This window comes from Triturus cristatus, chromosome 2_1 (genome assembly GCF_964204655.1).
Source record: "Triturus cristatus chromosome 2_1, aTriCri1.1, whole genome shotgun sequence".
Lineage (NCBI taxonomy): Eukaryota > Metazoa > Chordata > Amphibia > Caudata > Salamandridae > Triturus > Triturus cristatus.
In genome coordinates this window covers 62141729-62162746 of record NC_140581.1, presented here as the reverse complement: position 1 = coordinate 62162746, position 21018 = coordinate 62141729, and the positions used below count along the sequence as shown (strand labels likewise).

The 21018-nt window shown below is 43.3% G+C and overlaps 1 protein-coding gene across 1 annotated transcript in view; it reads right to left on the bottom strand.

Moving 5' to 3' along the window:
• LOC146863732 (uncharacterized) overlaps positions 1–11800 on the bottom strand; it is a 28931-nt gene extending 17131 nt beyond the window's left edge. Inside the window, exons 1-2 of the mRNA XM_085627891.1 lie at positions 11720–11800; positions 5358–5443 (exon numbers count right to left, since the gene is read on the bottom strand). Coding sequence (XP_085484017.1) covers positions 5358–5403 — 46 coding nt within the window. The 5' untranslated portion in view covers positions 5404–5443; positions 11720–11800. The remainder of the gene's footprint in view (positions 1–5357; positions 5444–11719) is intronic.
• Positions 11801–21018: the final 9218 nt, after the last annotated feature.

Genomic DNA, 21018 nt, shown 5'->3' with positions numbered 1-21018 from the left:
GTGGAACTCTGCAGCTGGATGTATTTGTCTCGGAGCATTTGATAGAATGCTTGGCCAGGTGATATTAGTGTCAACTTGGCCCTCTGAATTCCTTTTTTGATGTTTCTCACAAAGTGCTCTGCCATGCCATTGGCTTGTGTCCATAGTGTTGTTACTTCCTGATGATATATTCCCAGGAGGCCATACCTCTGTGGAATTCCTTCGGTGGGGGCATTGTTCAGTTTGAGCATCAGGGGATCACCCCAAGCCACAAATATCTCACCCAGGATAGGCAGCATGCCTTCTACTGAGGTGAATGACACTTTCAGCTCTAGAGGGAAGAAAGACTATTTGACGACCATGACAAGGAGGTACCCATAGTGTCCATTGGTCCAAACAATTAGTGGCCAGTGTTGACCAGACTGCATCAGAGAGTTCTGATATGCGTAGTAGCTCTGGCTTAAGTTGCCTTCCTATGGTCTGGCATAGGTGGTATGTTAGGATCATTTCTTCCACCAGACGATCAAGACCTGGGAACCATACTATTTCCCTAAGCATAATTTTTTTGGGTCCCCTGTGTCTTTCATTTGTTGGTGAACGGTCTGTGGTATTACTATTCTGGTGTCAAAGAGTAGTATCCCCTGCTCCGTTTTTGACAATTCTTCTTGTACATTACTGAACACAAGCACTTCCTCCTTGTTGTTGTCTTCATTATCTTGGCTATTGTTTATCCCGTGTGTCCACCTCTGTTGCCGCATGATGTGCTTCACTGCTGTCAGATTGGCATCTTTAATTGTGTCTTGTATCAGTTTATCCACGTTAATCTCTGGTGGCATGTTTTGTCACAACAGAAAGTAGAACTGTTCAACTATGGACGTTAACTGTTTGGTAGTCGGCAGGGGGTGTCTCGACATGTAATCAGCAAGGCTGTGTTCTTTCCCTGGCTTGTGAACAATTTTTAACTCATAGTACATCAGACGTATCCCCCATTGCTCGATGCAGGATGATATTTTTGAATTCTGATTTCTGTGTATTGTTAGCAGTGCTTGGTGGTCTGTCACTATTGTAAATAGCTTCCTATATATGAACATGTGACAGCGCTCTCATGCCGACACCACTGCTAGACTCTCTTTTTAAAGTTAAGAGTACACCTTTTCCACTTCTGTTAGACTACTGCTTGGATATGCAACAACTTGCCTTGGTCATGACCAGCCTTGTGTTGAGCTTAAATTGCTCTCAAATCAAACCAAATGGGTTGGTGTCTACCATCAGTTCTGTGCAGAGGGAAGCATCAAAATAAGCCTTGGTGGTACATAGCTGTGACAGCACTTCAGATGTCTGTAAATGCTGTTTCACATTCTGGGGTTCAGATGAATGGCTGCCCTTGTTTTGTGAGCTCCCAAAGATGGGTACTCACAGTGGCAAAGACCTTGATGTACTGAGCACAGTGGCTTGCTAGCCCTAGAAATAACCTACATTTTGCAACATCAGCATGTGCCACTGTCTTGTGTAGCATATCAACATATGTTGGATCTGGTCTCTTTCCATTGTGGGAAAATATGTGTCCAAAGAAGATGAGTATGTCTTTCTCCAGCTCACATTTGTCTTTGTTTAGGGTCAATCGTGCTTTTTCCAAGTGACTGCATACATTTACCAGTGCTGTGTCATGCTCTTCTTTGGTGCAGCCGAACACCAGAATGGCATCACTGTAATTTAAGTTGTTTTTTACTGACTTTCTCAACCTCCTCACCTGCTCCTAGATTGTTTCAGCTGCGGAGGGCACACCAAATCTTAATTGTTTGTAGCACAATAGCCCTAGGAGTGTGGAGAACATGGTAATATAGTGTGACTGGCGGTCCTGTTCAAACTGGTGATAGCCTTTGAAGAGGTCCAGTTTGGAAAACACACACAGAACATTTAGGCAGCTGATCATGCCATTTAGATGGAGGCCTGGGTACCTTTCCTTATGTATTGCTGTGTTTGGAATACACATGTCACACAGACACATATCATTTGTGTGTTTTTCTTCCACACAGTGACAATGGGTGAGAACCACAGAGTTGGCCCATCCATGTGTTCATTGACATCTTTTGCTAGTAGGCTCTTCATCCACCTGTGGATGAAGATGCACTGAAACCTGGCGATGTTGCTGAGCCACGGGTGTTAAGGCTACAATGATGTGAAGGGTGACCTGTATGTCTTTCAGTTTGCTAAGTCATCTGAACAGCACTGGAATGGCTTTCAAGATACTGTGATGCCCTGACACATGGTAAGCCATGGCCAGCATCCCCATCACTTGTGCTGTAAATATACTGATCAAGCATGTTGCAGGGATATCTCCATGTAGTACATGTAGCTCTTCTTGCAATATGTCATTGTACGTGAACTTTTCCGCAAACTTGCCTAAGTTTATCACTGGATGTTTCAGACCCCAATTGAAGAGGTCAACCTTTGAGGGTGATAGTTATGGTTTAGGGAGGAGTGTATCATATTCTTATGCACACATGATGTTGCAGGTGACTCCGGTGTTAAACGCAAGCTGTGCCATATGACCTCCTACCTTTAGGGCCATCGTTGCTGTTTTCTTGATGTTTTGCTTGTCTAGTAACTGTATGTGTTCAGATTGGCCACCCACATCACCATCCACCATGAGATACAAGCACTCCTTTACCTCTTGTATCGAAGTGGCATCAGGTGAACCGTGGTTGTCTGTTTACATGTTGATTTGACTTCATCCTCAGCCACTTGGGCAGACCTCTGTCTGCTGTTAGGGCCCACATTGGCAGATACTTGCAAAGTGATTGCCCTTGTTATACTTCCGGCATCGTTGGTGATAGTGTCTTGCTGTCATATCTGTTACTTCCCCTACCATGTGGTGGACTCTTATCCAGGGCTCTTGTTTGGCCACTCTCCATGGTGTTGGAATGTGATGTGGCCCTGGCTTCCATCCTTGCCATGGCTAGTGTCTTGTTAAGCATGTAGGTTTCTTTGAGAATCTGTGTTCTAAAGTCAGTTGAAATGCACCTTTCAAATATGCCTCCTCTTTCAAATTCACAGTATGTTACATGATATATCCACTTGTTGGCATGAGGTATTGAACGTGTCTGTAAGACATTTGATCTGACCCTTGTATGTAGTTATTTAATTCAAGAGGGGATGTTACAAGCAGGTCTTGCACATCGTCTCCCACAAGGTTGAGGAACAGGTCTCAGGCTTGCTCATCTGTGTGTTTCTTGCAGGTGGCTTTTAAGTATTGCTCAAAGCACCTGATCCATTTCTCACACCAGGCAACCTTTATCAGCAAATCAGAGAGGTTGAATGGCAGAGGATGGTGAAATATGAAGATAGGGATGTCTTCCTCTGACATGACTAACTAGCTGTTTCCACTGCCTGCATATGTGTGTGCTTTGTTTAGGACTGCTAGGGCTATCAGTCCAGTCCTTTACTTCTCTAGGTGTCCAGTGCCCTCACAACATTTAGTGACCTGACCTTAACTTGGAGAAAGACTTCCTTTGCCAACTCCAAAATGGTTGCCCAGGCTTTTTCCTATGGAGACATCACAATGTCTTACTTTAAATTGGCCACCTCCATAGTTTTTTATTCATTCTGCCTGACTGCAAGATGGCCCCTGCAATCTCTATAGACTTTGCAACTTCATCAGGAACCTCAGGGCAGCCACAAGGGCTTCTGGAGTGCACATGACTCCCAGGTCAGCCATGCTCACACTGAACTGCTTCTGGGTACTTCACTGTGGTGGATGCATAATGTGCTTGTGGGGCACTTCATGGTGGTGGGTGTGCATGCAATCACAGCACTATTGGCTTTGGAAGATACGGTACACTAGCCTTGGAGTAAGGAGCATGCGCCACGTGGAAGCTACTTGTTCCACTTCCTACCCTCCTGACCCCTGTGAGTCACAGGGTACCCCTATGCTTCCCTATCTGCCTCTGCTGATCAGAACCAGGTTCCGGTGCCAAGCACAGTCCATGCAGGGTCTTAATGTCCTGGTGTATTCCATCCCAGGGACAAATAAAAAAGTAATATCAATGCAAACAAAGTACATGCACATGTATGAATTGAGCATCAACATGGACCCTATCTTGATGACAATAGAATGGGATGAAACCTGTTTTATAATAGCTCCAGTGGATGCTGACAGTGGACCCAGTATTCCAGTATCCCAGGTCCCATCAGCCTGATGCCCCCATTAATGCTGAGTTGACCATTTTATAAGAAAGCTTTCATCCCCTTCTTGAAGGCACTGTTACCAAATTGTTGTCCAGAGTGTTGGGGGAGGGTATTTCAGATTCTCTGGAAAGTGCTAGAGCTAATCCCCTTCAGAGTGGGAAGGAGACCAGATCACCCCAAACTCAAAAGAGAGGGAGGAGAATAGAAGAGGGTAGCCCATGGAGAAAAAAAGAAATGGGAAACATATGCATTTATGCATCAGCCTCAATTTATCCAGTGTGTTATTCCACACTGTGTACAATTATACTCTGGGGAAATGCCACCCCAGGGAATATGTCCTATGGATAACACTGTAATGTACCAGGAAATACTTGCTTGGGACAACTTTCCATTAACTGCTAGTTCAAGTGGAGGGATGCATTTCTGAATTGAAGGGCTCATTTATGAGCTTTTGATGCAGCGCAGCAAGTCACCTTGTTGCAATGCACTGCAGACAGGGAAAGGGTAATAATGTGGCATATTTAAGGCAACACATGCTGAAGAAAGCAGCACACACATAAATAAGAAGAAACAAGGAGAAATAGAGATATTGCTCCTTGCTAGGCTGCCTTTGGGAAGGTGGGAATGTGTAATATTTTGGCTCCTCCCACGGTTTATAAGTTCTTGCAAATCTCAGGATGCGTCAAAATCTATGGGAGTTGCGTGGGAACACCAATGCAGTCCCCATGGAATTCATACCCAGTGCAGGGTAATTCAACACAGGAGTGTGTTACTCCAGATAACTGAAGACGTTCAGAGTCACTCAAAGTTGCTTTGCGTGTCTTCAAACAGTTGCATCACACATGTACTACTCATAAATAAGTCACTTAGTTTTTTGTAAATTTAACAAGTGGATTTACCACTGACCTTTTAACACCCTATATTCAACCAAATTCATTTAATTTATTAAGTAAATAAGTTTACTATAAACAAACGCAGAATGTGATTTAAAGTAGCTATCTACACAAGTGCAGATATGTAGAAAGAGTGATTAGGTCGAGTTTTGGATGGGTCATTCTGCACAAGGAGTGGACTGTCTATTTCTCTTGTCCATATACCATGATGAATTACCTTGTATTTAATCCCTCTGGTAAGCCATCATAGTCTACTTATGCAGATTTGTGAGAGATCTGAAATGTGAAGTCACTCACCTATGATCACTGTGAAAACAAAGGACCAAAGTCGTGTGGAATCCATGCCTTTGATTTGTTTCAATCAGTTGGAGGAATACCAGCTCCTGGAAAACATTAAGCAAATTATTTGCATCAGTCAGGTCAAAGATTAAAGCAATGGCATTTCAGGGGAAAGTTTGGAGTTTTTGGAAACTATAGCTTAGCACTAAGAATATTTTATATTTAGACCATTGTGCTAAACATGAGTGACTAGATCAAATGAGATTGAAAGTGATAAAAAATAGACAAGAACATAGTTGATGACCTACACAAATCCTTGGATACAAACCAATGCTGCCTTCTCGTTATCCAAGTCCTAGCGGCGGCCTTCAACAAGGTTGACCATACAATTTTCTTGGACTACCTCTAAAAAGGGATTAGTGTGAATGGGATGGTCCTTCGCTGGTTCACACCCTTTTTTAAAAAATGCTCTCAACAAATAAAAACAAACAATCTGACCTCTGATACAACAGCAATGCCTGGGGTGTCTTCCAAGGCTCTCTCCTCTCGCCAACTCTGTTTATTATCAACATAGGGCCCCTCACCGTCATTTTCAACCCCGGAAAAATACCCTTCCATCTATACACAGATGACACCCAGCTATACATGGAAATCTTCTCACTAGAAGACATGCATCGGTTATATTCCACTGTCAAAGAAGTCCAACTATGGCTATAACAACCACCTAAAACTCAACCAGGATGAGACAGAAGTTCTTCTCATATCAAATGCAGAGCAGTCACCCTAGATGCAAGATTGGCTAAACTCCATTGGCGCTCTTAATGGAACGGTAGCCCTAGCTAACTCCATCACGTCTTTTGGAATTATACTGGACTGTAAACTGAACATTAAAGATCATATAAAGAATGATGCAAAGAGTGCCTTCTACAACCTAAAACTTCTAAACAAAATTAAACCCTACCTACTCCTGCATCATCTTAAATCTTCCACACAAACACTGGTTCTATCCTGATTAGACTTCAGAAATGCCACCCTCACAGACACAGCAAAATCCCATCTTGTACCTCTTAAAACCAAGCACAATGCAGCAGCAAGAATGGACAGAGGAATCAAAAAATATAACCACATCTCCCCTGCCTTGAAAGAACTGAACTGGCTCCCTACTGAAGTTCGTTGCAGTTTCAGAACTGCTTTTCTTACTAACAAAGCTCTTCACACTGGGAAACCAGCCTACCTTGCACCTTACTCTTCATCCCACCCGCCATTCCATAGCAAACACTACTTTGCTTCATGAAGCAAGAGCATTGATAATGCTCTCACTTCCATGAAGGGAAGCAGAATTGTTTTCTAGCAAAGGGAGCTGCATGTTAGCAGCTCACTGTGTCCAATAGCAATGCTAGCTCCCGGCTTACTGGAGGTATTAGGTAGGTTAGTTGGCCCCTAATTACCCCCTGCACCGATGGGGTATTCATCCCCCAACAAAGAGTGTACCAGGAGGTGTGTTTGCAGGGTGGTGGATAAAGAGGGCATGGCCTGGTATCAGAACTCAGCAACTTTGCTGCGTGGGACTTACTGAAGGTAATAGGAGGGGTATCTGGCCTGAAAGGCCGTCCTTGGGGGCATACTATCCTACCTGTTACCTCCAGTAGTTCCCACACAGTGGGATTGCTAAGAGGTTTTCGGAGGCCCTGCCCCCCTTTTACCACTACTCTGCAAACGGGCTTTGTGGTGCACTACTCCCGAGGGACCTTGAAGGCCGAGAAGCTCTAAAATTTTATGAGTGTTAAATATATATACAAAGGTGTATTGGTAAATCAGTGGGTTTATGAATGAGTGTATGGATGACTCAGTGTGTGTGTGACTGACTGTATAAGTGAGTGATTAGGAGTCTCGGTGAAGGAATGAGTGAGTGACTGGTTGTATGAATGTGTGTATCTGTCTTTCAGTTAATGTCAAAGTGGATATATGAAAAGTTGTATGAGTGACTGAGTGTCTGTATGGCTGTGTCAGTGATTGAGTGCATGTGTCAGTATGGGTGAGTAACTGAGTATGTGAAAGGCAGTATACATGAGTGACGGGGTAAATGAGTGACTGTATTTGTGAGTGAGTGAATGTGAGAGTGTCTATATAGATGAGCGCATACTTCTGTCAGTGACTGTATAGCTGAGTAGGAAAATGTTCCTATTTTCCATGAGTAAGTAAGTGGGTGAGTATGTAACTGTTTGGGTAAGTAGGTGGAGGTATGACTGACTGTATGCATGAGTGTCTAGGTGTGTGAGTAGTTTTATGGGTGATTTACTCAGTGTATCAGCACCTGTATGCCTGTAAGAGTTGGTATGTCAATTGCTGTATCAGTGATTGAGTGGATCTATGAGTAGCAGTAGGGGGAATGAGCGGATGTGTGTATAGATTAATGAATCAGTGAGTGGGTGTGTAAAGTACTGGTATGGATTTGTGAATGGGTTTGTGAATGGTTGTGTGGGAGCAGCAGTGGGTGTATAAAAGATTCTACAGTGGTGTGAGTAGGTACATCTTCAGAAACATGGTGAGAATTACAACAGTGACATGGGAAGGGTTGCTGTTTAATATTTGGCTTGGCCCACCAGTCTGAGCAGTCGCTGAACAGTGAAGCTGCCAGAGAAAAGTAAGGTTTCAGACATGTTGGCAGAGAGATTATGGATTAGACTTCTTCGTATGAGTCTCAGGAAAGGTAAACTTGAAATAGGCCGCATAAATGTAGGTGTCTGCTTGCAATGGGAAGTACACTCAGACAAGTTTAAAGGTCTGTGTGCTCTTGTGACTCTTGTATGTGTCTACTTGTTCATGTATTCTGACATGTGCTGTGTGTTTTAAGATACTAGATTAAAAACCTGATAGCTTCCCATACAGGTGCACAAATCCTCTCAGTTCCGCTCCATCATTCAGTCGCCGAGGGAGACATGTCTTACCTATATAGGTGTCACAGAACCCCCTCAAATAGACTGTTGAATATCCATGTGCCCTGTATTATGAGAAAAAAGGAACACATACACATTCCTGTACAGAAACTTAAAGAGTATGCGGTCTGAGCCACAGATATTCTACTATTTCTAGGTGTCTTTGTATGTATCATGTCACTTGGAAAAGGCATAACCATGTGCATTGATGCCTTCCGAAACATGATGAGACTTACAACAGGGACAAGGGAAGGGTTGCTGTTTTATATTTGGGTAGACCCAACATTCTGAGCAGTTGGTGAATAGTGAAGCTGCCAGAGAAAAGGATCTACTATTACACTTATCTATTCACTCGGGCACTACTCTTGCACTCAGTCATTCTCTTATGTATTACCCATGCACTCATTCAATCACTCACGTACTGTTCTTGCACTTAACTATTCACTCAGGTACTATGCATACACTCCTGCATTGTATCAGGTACTATCCATGCACTTATCCAGTTACCTGGTCACTTTCCATGCACTCATCTAATCTCCCAGGCACTACCCATGCACTCATCCAATCACCCAGGCACTATCCTTGCACTCATTTGTTCACTCAGGCACTATGCATCCACTCCTGCATTGTCTCAAGTACTACCAATGGAATTACACAATGACGCAGATACTACTCTTGCACTCATCCAGTCCCACAGGCACTACCCATATATTCATCCAATCATTCAAGCACTATCCTTGCACTAAACCATTCACTCAGACACTACACACGGTCTCATTCTATCACCGAGGCACTACCCATGCACTCATCCATTCTCCTAGGTAATACCCATGCACTCATCCAGTCACCCAGGCACTACCCATACACTCATCCAAACACTTAACCACTACCCATGCACTCATCTAATTGCTCAGGCACTACCCATGAACTCAAGCATTCACTCAGACACTGACCTCAAATGTATGTATTCTCTCAGGCACTATGCTTTCACTCATCCAATCTCCTAGGCACTACACATGCACTCATCCAATCATGCAGACACTAACCATGGACTCATTCAATCACTCAGGCACTATCCTTGCACTTATACCTTCACTCAGGCACTTCCCAAGCATTCATCCAATCACTCACACACTGCCCATGCATTCACAAAATCACCCAGGCACTATCCATGCACTCATCAAATCATTCAGGCAATACCCTTGCACTCACACATTCACTGAGGTACTACACATGCACATCTCCATTGTCTCAGGCACTACCCATACACTTATGCAATGACCAAGACACTACACTTGCACTCATCCATTCACTCAAGCACTACCCATGCACTCATTCAATCACCCAGACACTATATTTACACTCATGCATTTACTGAGGCACAACCCATGCACTCATCCTATCATTTAAACACTATCCTTGCACTCATTCATTCTTTCAGGTAGTACACATACACTCTACCATTCTCTCAGGCATACCCATGCCCTCATGCAATAAACCAGGCACTACCCTTGCACTCATCCAATCACCCAGGCATTACTGCTGCACTCATCCAATCACTCAGTCAGTATCCTAGAACTCATGCATTTACTCAGTTACCACCCATGCACTCATCCAATCACTCAGGCACTACACGTGCACTCAATCATCAACATAGGTACTACCCATGCACACATCCAATCACTCACACACTATCCTTGCACTCTACCATTCCCTCAGGCACTATGCATACACGCCTGCATCCTCTCAGGTACTACCCATGGAATTATCTAGTCACCCAGGCACTCTCCATGCACTCATCCAATCAAACTCCAGACACTCAACCAACCTACACTGAGAAATTAAGATGATATCAGTAGAGAAGTGGGTACGCTAAACAGTGTTTACTCTCTGAAGAAAGTTTACTCTATCCCAAAGAAATATTACAAAAGTATCTACTAAGACCAATGTACACTCCATGCAACAGTTGTCAAAAATACACTATTTACTAGAAATAACCAAGATCTAAATGTGCTGGAGATCATACTACCTGCACCTTTCATACTGTGGTGAAAACTTTACAGATAGCCTATCTTCAGAATAAAAACAAGCACGTGTACATAGGTTACCATATGGTGCTCACAGTCTTCTATGTAATATAGAAATTATCATGCTGACACAATTCTGTCCACTAAGTTAAGGCTAACTATTCCATGTAAATACAACCCCCTGCCTGGCATGACCAAAGGCCCTGCAGCCCTGCAGCCAGCCCCCTACATGCTGACACCTCTCCCTTGGATGATGGGAGTACACCATGAAACTCTCACTCTTGCTGTCTGGCGAGGTTCCTGCTATACAAATTCCACATACATGCCCAGATATTTTCTTGGTCAGTCACTGAGTCTAACATGTACTTACTTTATCGATATCAATGGACAACTGGAAAAAAAAACAGGACAGTTGAAGTAGTCAAAATCTTCCTGTTTCGTAGAGTTATCTCTACATGGAAAAATACTGTCTCGTTAGAGAGAAAAACAAGACAAGATGGCCCTTCAAGTGCACATTTCCACACATCTAAATCCATTGATATGAGAGAAAGCAGCGGAGGTGGAAATGAGTTATTTTCATTGTCACGTCTACATCATTTTTGGAGTTTGTGAAATAATCAACGGTGAGTTCAGGCATGCAAATTTATTTTTTTGCAGATTTGCTAGCTGGCTTTCCTAAGAACAGGAACACTTGAATACAAACACATTTAGTAAACATGGGTCTTGCACGATGATGCAGATTTTCCTTTATTACATATTTTTAAGATAGCGCAGCCAATTCATTTCACCTTACAAAAAGCTTTATCGTGGCTGCAAAATACAAGTGTGACAAAGATGTAATATATGTACGGCTAATAGTTAAAATGCTACTGTTTTAAAAAAAAAACATATTAACTATACACAACTTTACAGATGCTGTGTCGTATTTACATAATCCAAGGAGACATGATTAACCTCTTGAGTGCCCATGACGAGACTATCTCGTCATGTGCCCCGCCCGCTAATGAAACGCCCGGCACAGGGCGTGGAAAGGGCGGGGCACTCAAGGGGTTAATGTGCATAAGGCATGGTCAATGTGCAGCTTACCATTGAGGTGGGCAACGGTTGTTCTACTTGGTTCCTTCTCTATTGCACTGACTGTTTCAGGCTGTGTGGCATCGAATCCCCTGGCTGCATTCCCCATTTGTGGTTGCCTAAAAACAGCACAGCTAAAACGCTTTCTCTATTTTGAAATGAAATGTTTATCATGAACAATCAGAAGGGATGGTAAAAAAAACACATGATAAGAGAATCAGGTCTGACCCTGCGTTACTTTGTTGACTCAGTCAGGGCCAGTCCACTGCCTCAGGTGCTGGTCTGGGTTAGTACCTGCAGCAGGGGCGCTGGTTTGGACTCACGCACATTGCTTGTCCCTTACCTGGTGTCTGAAGAGGTCACTGCAGGTACAGGTGCTTCAGTCTGTGCTTGAAGGATCCCTCTGCACAGTGGATGCCTCCGCCACAGACGCTCTTCTTTTAAAGAGCCTGGAATGCAAATATAGGAGGAGGCAAAAGGTGGGATGTCCTACTGCACAATGACCCCTCCCCTGCAGCTATATCCCATGCCTGCCAAATGTCTTCACCTGCCGTGCCCCCAGCACGCTGACGCAACTTGAAGGCCCAAGAAATGGCTTCTGAGAACATTTCACAATACTTTGCAAAAAGTTATTTAAGCAATAGGTCTCACATGTGTGAAAGTTAGAGCTATTGGCATTGTAAATGACATTATTTTATACTTATATTTTTATTTTTGTATTGGAGTGCGATATAAAGAGGAGCCAGTAAATCAGATAGGTTTTCTAGATATTCATGCTCAGTTGGAGGTGAACCTTGTATGCCTGAATGAATGGAGTTGTGAACTGCTTAAGTGAAACCCGATAAAATGACTTTTTGTTATTGAGACGTCTAGGCAAATGCAAAGCAGATTCAGTTACACAAAAATAAAACATGAAAGTAGCCGGAGTGGAGAGTCGGAAAAGGCAGAAGTAGAGGGGCATATCAGCAACAACCGGCGATAATTATCGCTAAGCGCACTTAGTGCTAAGATAATTATCGCCGGCTAGAGTGGATTTTTATCGCTGAGATAGCGTGCTATTAGCAATGCTTATCTCAAAAGCGATAAAAATCCTAGTGCTAACTGCCGCACGTGAGATTATCGCTGGAAATCCAGCGATAATCCCACAAAGTTTGGCGTTAGCTTGATAATGGGGCCTCACATACTTAGCCATGATATCCACCTTCCATAGGATATCATGGCTAAGTAAATCCTGAAGCTGGCGTAAGGAAAGTAGCGATAACAGGGGTTATCGCTACTTTTCCTGCCGCTATGCTTCATAGCGTGGGGCTTGATGATAGGAGAAATGTTGCTTAGCGAAAAACCTATGGTTTTTTAAGTGAATTTGCAAGGTTTTTTAAATGCTAATTCCTAACTATAACGTGTGTGAAACCTATGGTTTTTTCAGTGAATTTGTACGTTTTTTTAAATGCTAAGTTACTTTACGCCGTTCGTGCCGTGCGCGCACGGTGCGCGAAAGGCGGGCACGCTGTGCGCTTTGCGCACCGCGCGCCCACTTCACGCAGTTTGTTCCGTGCGCGCACGGTGAGCACCTCGCGCCCACTTTACGCAGTTAGTGCTGTGCACGCACGGTGCACGGTGCACGGTGGGCACGCAGTGCGCTACGCGCACCGCGCACCCACGTTACGCTTAATGGGCCATGTACGCACGTGCACTTCGCGCACCGTCCGCACAAGGAGGACACATGATACGGTTTGATGTTAAGGGTTTTGGTATAAACTGTTAAACATTACATAAGCCATGCTCACACACTGCGCTGCGCTCAGCGTGTGCACATGGGGGGATTGACATTGTGATTTTTTTTTAAAGCATTTATACAGTGCGCGCACGCTGCGCGAACATCGCAGAATTTTTTTCATTTCTATAGTGCGCGCACGCTTCGCGCACTCGGCGATTTACCGAAAAAAATTACATTTTTTTAATTGCCCTTGGGGGACCTCCTGGGACTCCTTGACCCCTGCTAGGGGGTCATGGAACTGTCCAGCGTGCCCCCTTTACATATTTTTCTCCTTTGTGTTTAACCCCCCTCTCAGTGCGAGAGACAAAATGGCGGCCGACACTTCCTGGTTTCGACCGATTCGAATGTTTACTAAGATGTAACAACCAATCAGAAGTGCACTCGCGGACGGCCGAGTGCGCGCACCCTTCGCGCGTATAGATATATATATTGATTTAAATGCTATTTTCTCAGAAAATACTGAACAGATTTACACCAAACCTGCAAAAGGCACCAAACGGACCTTATGGCTACCTCTCTGCCAAATTTCACGTAATTCTGTTCAGCCGTTCGGGCTGTAGCTGCGACTAAAGTCCCTATGGAAAAATCCATGGGGAAAACGTGTTTTGGGACCCCCCCTTTTTCTCGGCCCCCGCTTGAGGAATCACCCCGAGACTTTCAGGGTAGGAGCGGAGCGGAGCGCCCCATTAGTTTTGAAAATTTTGCGAAGATTCGTCAATCAGCGCCAAAGTTATTCAAAATAGAATTTTGAGATTTCCTATGGAAACTCGGTCCTAACTATAACTATCTACTGGCGACCGGCAGTAGATAATATATATATATATATATTTTTTTTTTTACTCCAAAATTGAATACTTACAAACATTTACCTTTAAAACTTTCACACCAAACACGCCTTTACCAATCAACATTCACTATGAATTTTGCTGTAAATGCATGTGTGGTAAAGGCATATTCATTGTAAAATCCTGCGTAGTAAAGACTTGTGTGGTAATATCGCCTTTGTGGTTTAGAATGTGTGGTAAATGCATGTGGGGTTTTGACTGCTTGGTAAAGGCTGTTTCCGGTGTAAATGTATGTTTGTACATGTATTTTTTAACTTTCTACATGGACCTCCATCAAAGTTCCCAACGTAAATAATTAAATCAATCAATTGTCTTGGAGCGTGCAACTCCTAACCCGTGTGGGTCTCAAGGTGCTGGGGGAGACTGCTGATCCATCAAAGTCACTCTGGTTCAGTCAAAGAGCCAGGTCAAAAGGTCCGGCCTGAATTGAGGCAGTGAAGATGATTGCCTGAGGTGGAGAGGCAGGGTGTTCCACGTCTTTGCTACGAGGTAGTACAATGAAATGGATTGATTGATTGGTGTAATCATGTTGTAGATGAAGACCTATTAATAACCCTAACTACAAGAGGATTCTGGCATTGTAATTTTACAGATAAACCTCTTTTGATAGGTTCTTTTAACCACAGATTCCTCACATTTGTAATAATCCCCGGCACCAGACTGAATTTTGAAGATTTTCATACTTGTGATCCAGCATGCAGCTAGAGGGAGCTGTATCACTATGTATATGATTCATTTCACCCCATAAGTGATGTTGCAAACTAGGCATGACAACATAATTTCCTTTCTTTCTGTGATTATGTACGCAAATCCAGAGCTGTACTTCCATTTTCATCAATATATGATTTTGTGCGAATTGAGTTCCAGGGTACAAGGGAACAAAGTCCACACCTCTGAGTACAGGGTTCAATTCATGCTATGACTGGTGTAACAGATGTCAGTAACAGACCTGCGTGAGGTGTGTATTTCATGGTTGGGCTCAGGCATGACTCCAAGTCATGCAAAAAATGCATACTCATGCAACTGAAAGTGATTTGGAATTCAAAAATTAAACTGTATGTCATGAACATCGAAAGACATCTTAGAAGTCATGTACGTTGGGCTTCGAGTTGAGGGTGAAGAGCCAATCATGCTCTTGAGGCCACTCCCACAACTGGCCTTCTTCACAGTCATAGTTGACCAGGAAGAAAAAGTCCAAGTTGAAAAAAAGAATAGGAAGTCGAAGCAGGACTCAACCCCATCCTGACACTCTCTGTCTAAAGAGAAGTTTCAAGTGCAACAAAGTGCAAATTGAACTTGTTCCTGAATGAGGAGCCAATTCCACAACTGTTGCCGTTGCACCCCAAACTCCCTGGGCCATCGGTGATGCTACAGAAAGTTAATACCTTTAAGGGGGCTGTGCTGTGTATTTTTGTCTGGCACTGGAGGAACATTTGTTTCTGACTCCACTAGCTGACCCTCAGCTCAATCTGTCTTGACGCTGATTGAAAGTGCAATCTGACTGCACTCTAGCGACCCAGTTCCCATACATTCTGGTTCAGATAATGTGCTTCATCTACTGCACAGCAATACTCAAAGGGTCCGCCATGTTTTTGGTTCTGATTCAGACTACCTGAAGATGACAGTTTTGATGACAGGGCTGGTTTTTGTCCCCCTAAGTGGAAAGGGTTTGGCCAGACGTGGGCCCCATGCTCGCTGTGCTACTGGAATCATACCAGTCCAAGTATGCTTGTTTCAGGTCCAGGGAGGACATGACCTGGCAGTTCTGGCTGGATTATTCCAATGGGGAGCAGGACCAAGACTGATTTGCATATGGCTGGGTCCAAACTAATGTGGCATGGTGAGCAAAAACACAATGGATTAAATCCAGACGTGTGACTTGGGGTGAATGTTTGATTTGTTCAGCATTCCATCCATCATGTGTTCTTTTTGCCTCATTCCCCCTAAGTGGGAAGGGTCTGCTCAGACGTGGGTCCCTTGCTGGATTCAAGCTAACCTGGCTGATATGGGGTGATGACCCAAAAATTGTCCCAGGATGCTTGTCCAGGGAGGATCTAACCTTGCAGTTTGGGCTGGACTGTTCCCATAGGGAGAAGTGTCAAGATTAATTTGCAAATGGCTGGATCCAAACTGATTAGAGGTGAATATTTAATTTGGTAAGAATGCCATTCATCATTTGTTTTTCCTGCTTTAGTGGACCTGCAACACTGATTGAGTCGCCCACTTGAGTAGCCCTTTCAAATATGTCTTAGACCTGCCACTGCAGCTGGTTTGTGCAGTTTAACTGCCATTTCAAATTTGAAAAATAGCCTTTTGCCAGAACCAAACTTTCCTTTAATATGTATAAGTCAGCCATAGGGTAGGCCTCGAACAGCCCGGAGAGCAAGATGCTGTGTTTAAAATGTAGAACATATACATATATATATATATATATACACTGAAAAAACAATAGGTTTCAGGGATGTTATAGTTAGAAATTAGCATTTAAAAAACCTTAGAAATTCACTGAAAAAACCATAGGTTTTAGGGGCGTTATAGTTAGCTGGATATTTCACCCGTACAAAACCATAGAAGTTCCACTGTTATAGTTAATTCAGCTAACTATAACTTGCGTCCCCGCAATGCACGGCCCATGATGTCACATATTACATCATTCACGGCATGGTCAGTGACATCACTGATGATATCTCAAAAGACATCACTGATGACATCATCCAGTGACTGTGTGTTTCTGTAAAGTTTAAATATGTTTTATAAATATGCCAAGGTGCATTGAAGAATCAGTGGGTGTATAAGTGTCTGGATGAAGGATTTACGAGTTGTGTGACTGATTGTATAAGTCACTGATTAAACGTGTCTTACTGAATGCATGCATTAGTGACTAAACTGTGTGTCTGTTGTTGTGTAAGCTAGTACATGGGTTAATCAGTAGCTAGTTTATATGGGTTATTGATTGTTTGCCTCAATATTTGTAGCGGTGCCTGAGTGTGTGTGTGTGGGTGGGTTGGAGGTCTATGACTCTGTGCATAGATGTGTGACTAGTTGATTCACTGCCTGTATGGGTTTAAGAGTGCATGTTGAAACAGACCTATTACTGGTATGTGTATGGGTGTGCTTTTGAGTGAATGGAGATCTCAGTGGTACATGTAAGTAGCTACATATGTAAAATGCAGTTTATGTGAGTGATGGTGTATATAAATAACTATATTTGACAGTGAGTGATTACGAAAGTGGCTGTATGGATGACTGTGTACTTGTATAACTGATTTTATAAGAGAGTTAGTATGCACTACTATCTGTATGAATTAGTGAGGTATTGTGTGTTTTACTGTATAGGTGAGTAAATGGGTGTCTGATTGATTCTTTATATGACTATCTAGGTCTGTGAGTAACTCCATGGTTGAGTGGTGGTATGTGACTGTCTGAATAGGTGTATGACTGCATATCATAGTGTTGTATAGAGGAGTGACTGCATGTATAAGTGATTGTATGGGTGAATGAGTAGATGTGTGTGTAGACCTAAGAATCAGTGAGTGGGTAAGTAGTAACTGGTATTGGTGTCTATGATTTCAAAAATGTAAATCTGTATTTTAGAATGGGTGTATCAAAGGTTATATTAGGGTGTGAGGAGATGCATCGGATGATCACGTGGATGATGTCATTTGAGGTGTCATTAGTGATGTCATCAGTGATGTCACTGACCATGCCATGAATGATGTAACATGTGATGTCATGAGCAGTGCATTGCGGGGGCGCGAGTTATATTTAGCTGAACTAACTATAACGGTGGAATTTCTATCGTTCTGCATGAGTGAAATGTCCAGCTAACTATAACGCCCCTGAAACCTATGGTTTTTTCAGTGAATTTCTAAGGTTTTTTAAATGCTAATTTCTGACCACAATGTGTCTAAAACCTATAATGTTTTTTAAGTAAATTTTAAAAAGAAGGTGTGTGCTTTTTATAGTGAAAACTAATTTAATAGTAGTCTTTTATAACATTTAATTATAGCTCCCGGTTTTATGGTATTTATTTTTTGGGCATTTCCATATTTTTTTAAATAATTGTATCTATAGTTATCCATATATATTTTGGGTTTTGTGAAAAAATGAATCTGAAATGAGTATATTTCCACATTTATTTGGCAGATAAATATGCACTCATGCCTTAAGGACTGACCGTTTTCAGTCATATAAACACTCTCAGAGGATAAAATATGCAAAACCTTGATATTAAAATTAGGCCTGGGTGAAAATTTCGTTCCGTTCGCGGAAATTGCGATAATTTGACATGTTCGCGTTCCGCGGAGAGTGCGAAAATGTCAAAATTTCCGGTTTCCGCAGCTTGGCGATAATTTGTTTCTTGCTCGTGCTGTAAATTAATACATTCTCGCGCGTGCGCGATCGCCTTACCTGAATCCCTGCGTTCGCCGACAAGTTTTCTTGATCCGGTCGCGTTCTCCATGAGATGTTGTATTGTTTTTAGCCATTTGCGCTGTCTCGCGACAGTTCGCGCCCGCAGTGACGTCATGCGTCGCGCGATCACGTCTTTCTTCTCGCGATCATGCACCGCGAGACAACCCAAAACAAGATTGCCGCACCTGCAAGCAACCACATGGGTAAGTTGGCGACCCGCAACCATGCAGAAAATCTCGCAAACATGCCGGAAAAAAACTTCCGCATCTTCGCGATATTTCCGCTTGTTTGCGATAATTTTAAACATTTTCGCGATAATTTGCGAAAGTTAATTTCGCAAATTCCGCCCACCCCTAATTAAAATGTGCATGTTTTCTTATACAAGCATATATATTGCTCTTTAAGGCTCTTTACTAAAATTCTTTTATTGTTTTAACCCTTTTAATGTGATGCCTGGGCGACCCTATAATAATGCTCGAAATCTGGAGTACCCAAGCCACCAGCAGAGCATGGTAACATAAGTGTGTCCATAGAAACTCGCGGCGCTTTACCAGTCCAAGCCAATCTGATCATCAGCACCCACAATTCCCTAAACAGGTGTCGAGGGACAACAATGGGTATATTAACAAACAAAAAGAGAAGGCGAGGCAGAACCACCATCTTTATCAATGAAACTAGTGACAGCGGAAGACAAATCCAATAGTCAACATCCTCACTCAGTTTTGCTATCTCTCTGCCATAATTTGCCCGGATCATGAGTTCAGCATCCGAATGGACTCGTATCCCAAGATAGTGGACTGGATCAGAGGTCCATTGAAAAGGGTAATCTAGCTCCATAGGAGTGGTACATGGAGTTAGTGTGAAAATCAAGAACTTATCCCAATTAATATTCAGCCCCGATAACCCACCATATCGTCAGACCTCGCGTATAACTGGAGGGAGATGTACTTCCGGGTTTCTAATGTAAAAGAGTATATCGTCCGCATAGGCTGACACTATGAAATTACAGTCAGGGAAGCTGAGGCTTCTATGGCCATGATATTCCGTCAACACTCTCAACAAGGGCTCAGCAACCAGAGCGTATAGGATTGGGGTAGGGGTATCCCTGCCTGGTGTCCCTCGAAATAACAATAGGGTCAGATACTATGTCTCCCACACAAACTCGAGCTACCAGCAAATTATAGAGGATCCCAACCAGTTGTAAAAAAACATCACCAACCCCCATACGGTGCAGTACAGCATAGAGAAACGGCCACTCAATGGAATCAAACGCCTTTTCGGCATCCAAGAAGACAGCCACTGAAGGGACGTCTGGGCGGGTATGCTGAAGAACTCCAAACACCGTCTGAAAATTGTGTGAGAGTGTACAGACTTGAATAAAACCAGGCAATAATGGGGAGAGGCGGTTAGCAAGAATCTTAGCAAATATCTTAGTATCCACATTCAACAAAGATAGCGGACGATAGGAGGAACATTCGTGGGGATCCTTATCTGGCTTCAGTAAGCTAACAATCAAGGCTTCCCTCATTGTCTGTGGCATTATCCCGTCAGCGCCAATTTCCTGGAACAATGTGGCCAAATGGGGAATCAAGAGATCACTAAAGGCTTTATAAAATGCCACCGTGACTCTGTACTGGCCAGGCGCACTATCCTCTCTCATAGAGTTCAATGGCAATCGTATCTCTGGAAGATCTATAAGGTGCATGAAAAACTCCCTATGCCGGTTTTGTAACCAAGGGAGTTCGATATATTCTAGATATTGCAATATGTCCTCGTCACTATGGGAAACCTTTGAGCTATAAAGCTCTTGATAGTAATTTCGGAACTGATTAGTAATAGCTATCGGATCCGACCTAGTCGAGCCGGGAGTGTCTGATAAAATAGGGATACCACTGGAGTCTAACCTGCGTTTTGTCATGGCTGCCAGGACCAAACTCAGTCGATCCACCTCCCCGTACATTCTGGCTGTAGCATATTTTCCCTTGTGCTTAACCTCACTGTCCGCCACAGCATTGAACTCGGCAAACATGGATTTCAGGAGTTCAAGCAGTTGTGGAGAGGACCCCCGAGACAGTTCGTCCTCTAATGCAGCAATCCGGGTTTCCAAAAGTGCCAGTCTACCATGGATTGAACAGAGTACCCCCGCATGTTTACTGATGGCTATACCTCTAATATAGTCCATAAAGGATTCCCACACGGTGGCAAAATAATCTACTGTGCCTATATTTATCGTAAAAAACCCTGAGATAGCCTCACTCAGTTCCGCTTTAAAGACTGTGTCAAGCAATGAATAGGGAGGGAACCTCCACAGGAAGGGAGGAGGCCCGCGTGGAGGGATGGATAGAGTCAACAAAATAGGTGAGTGGTCCGAAAACGTTCATGCTAACACTTCACAATCCTACACCGTAGACATCAAGGTTTGCGAAATGAGCCAGTAATCGATACGTGTATGTATGTCATGAGGAGCTGAGTAGTGCATGAACCCTCCCATACCTTTCAATCGGGCCCTCCACTCATCAATCATCTGCAACTGCACAGACACATCAGAAATCGCTCTGGCAGCAGCCGCAGGAGGCCTCTGTGGCCCCTTAGAACGGTCTAACAATG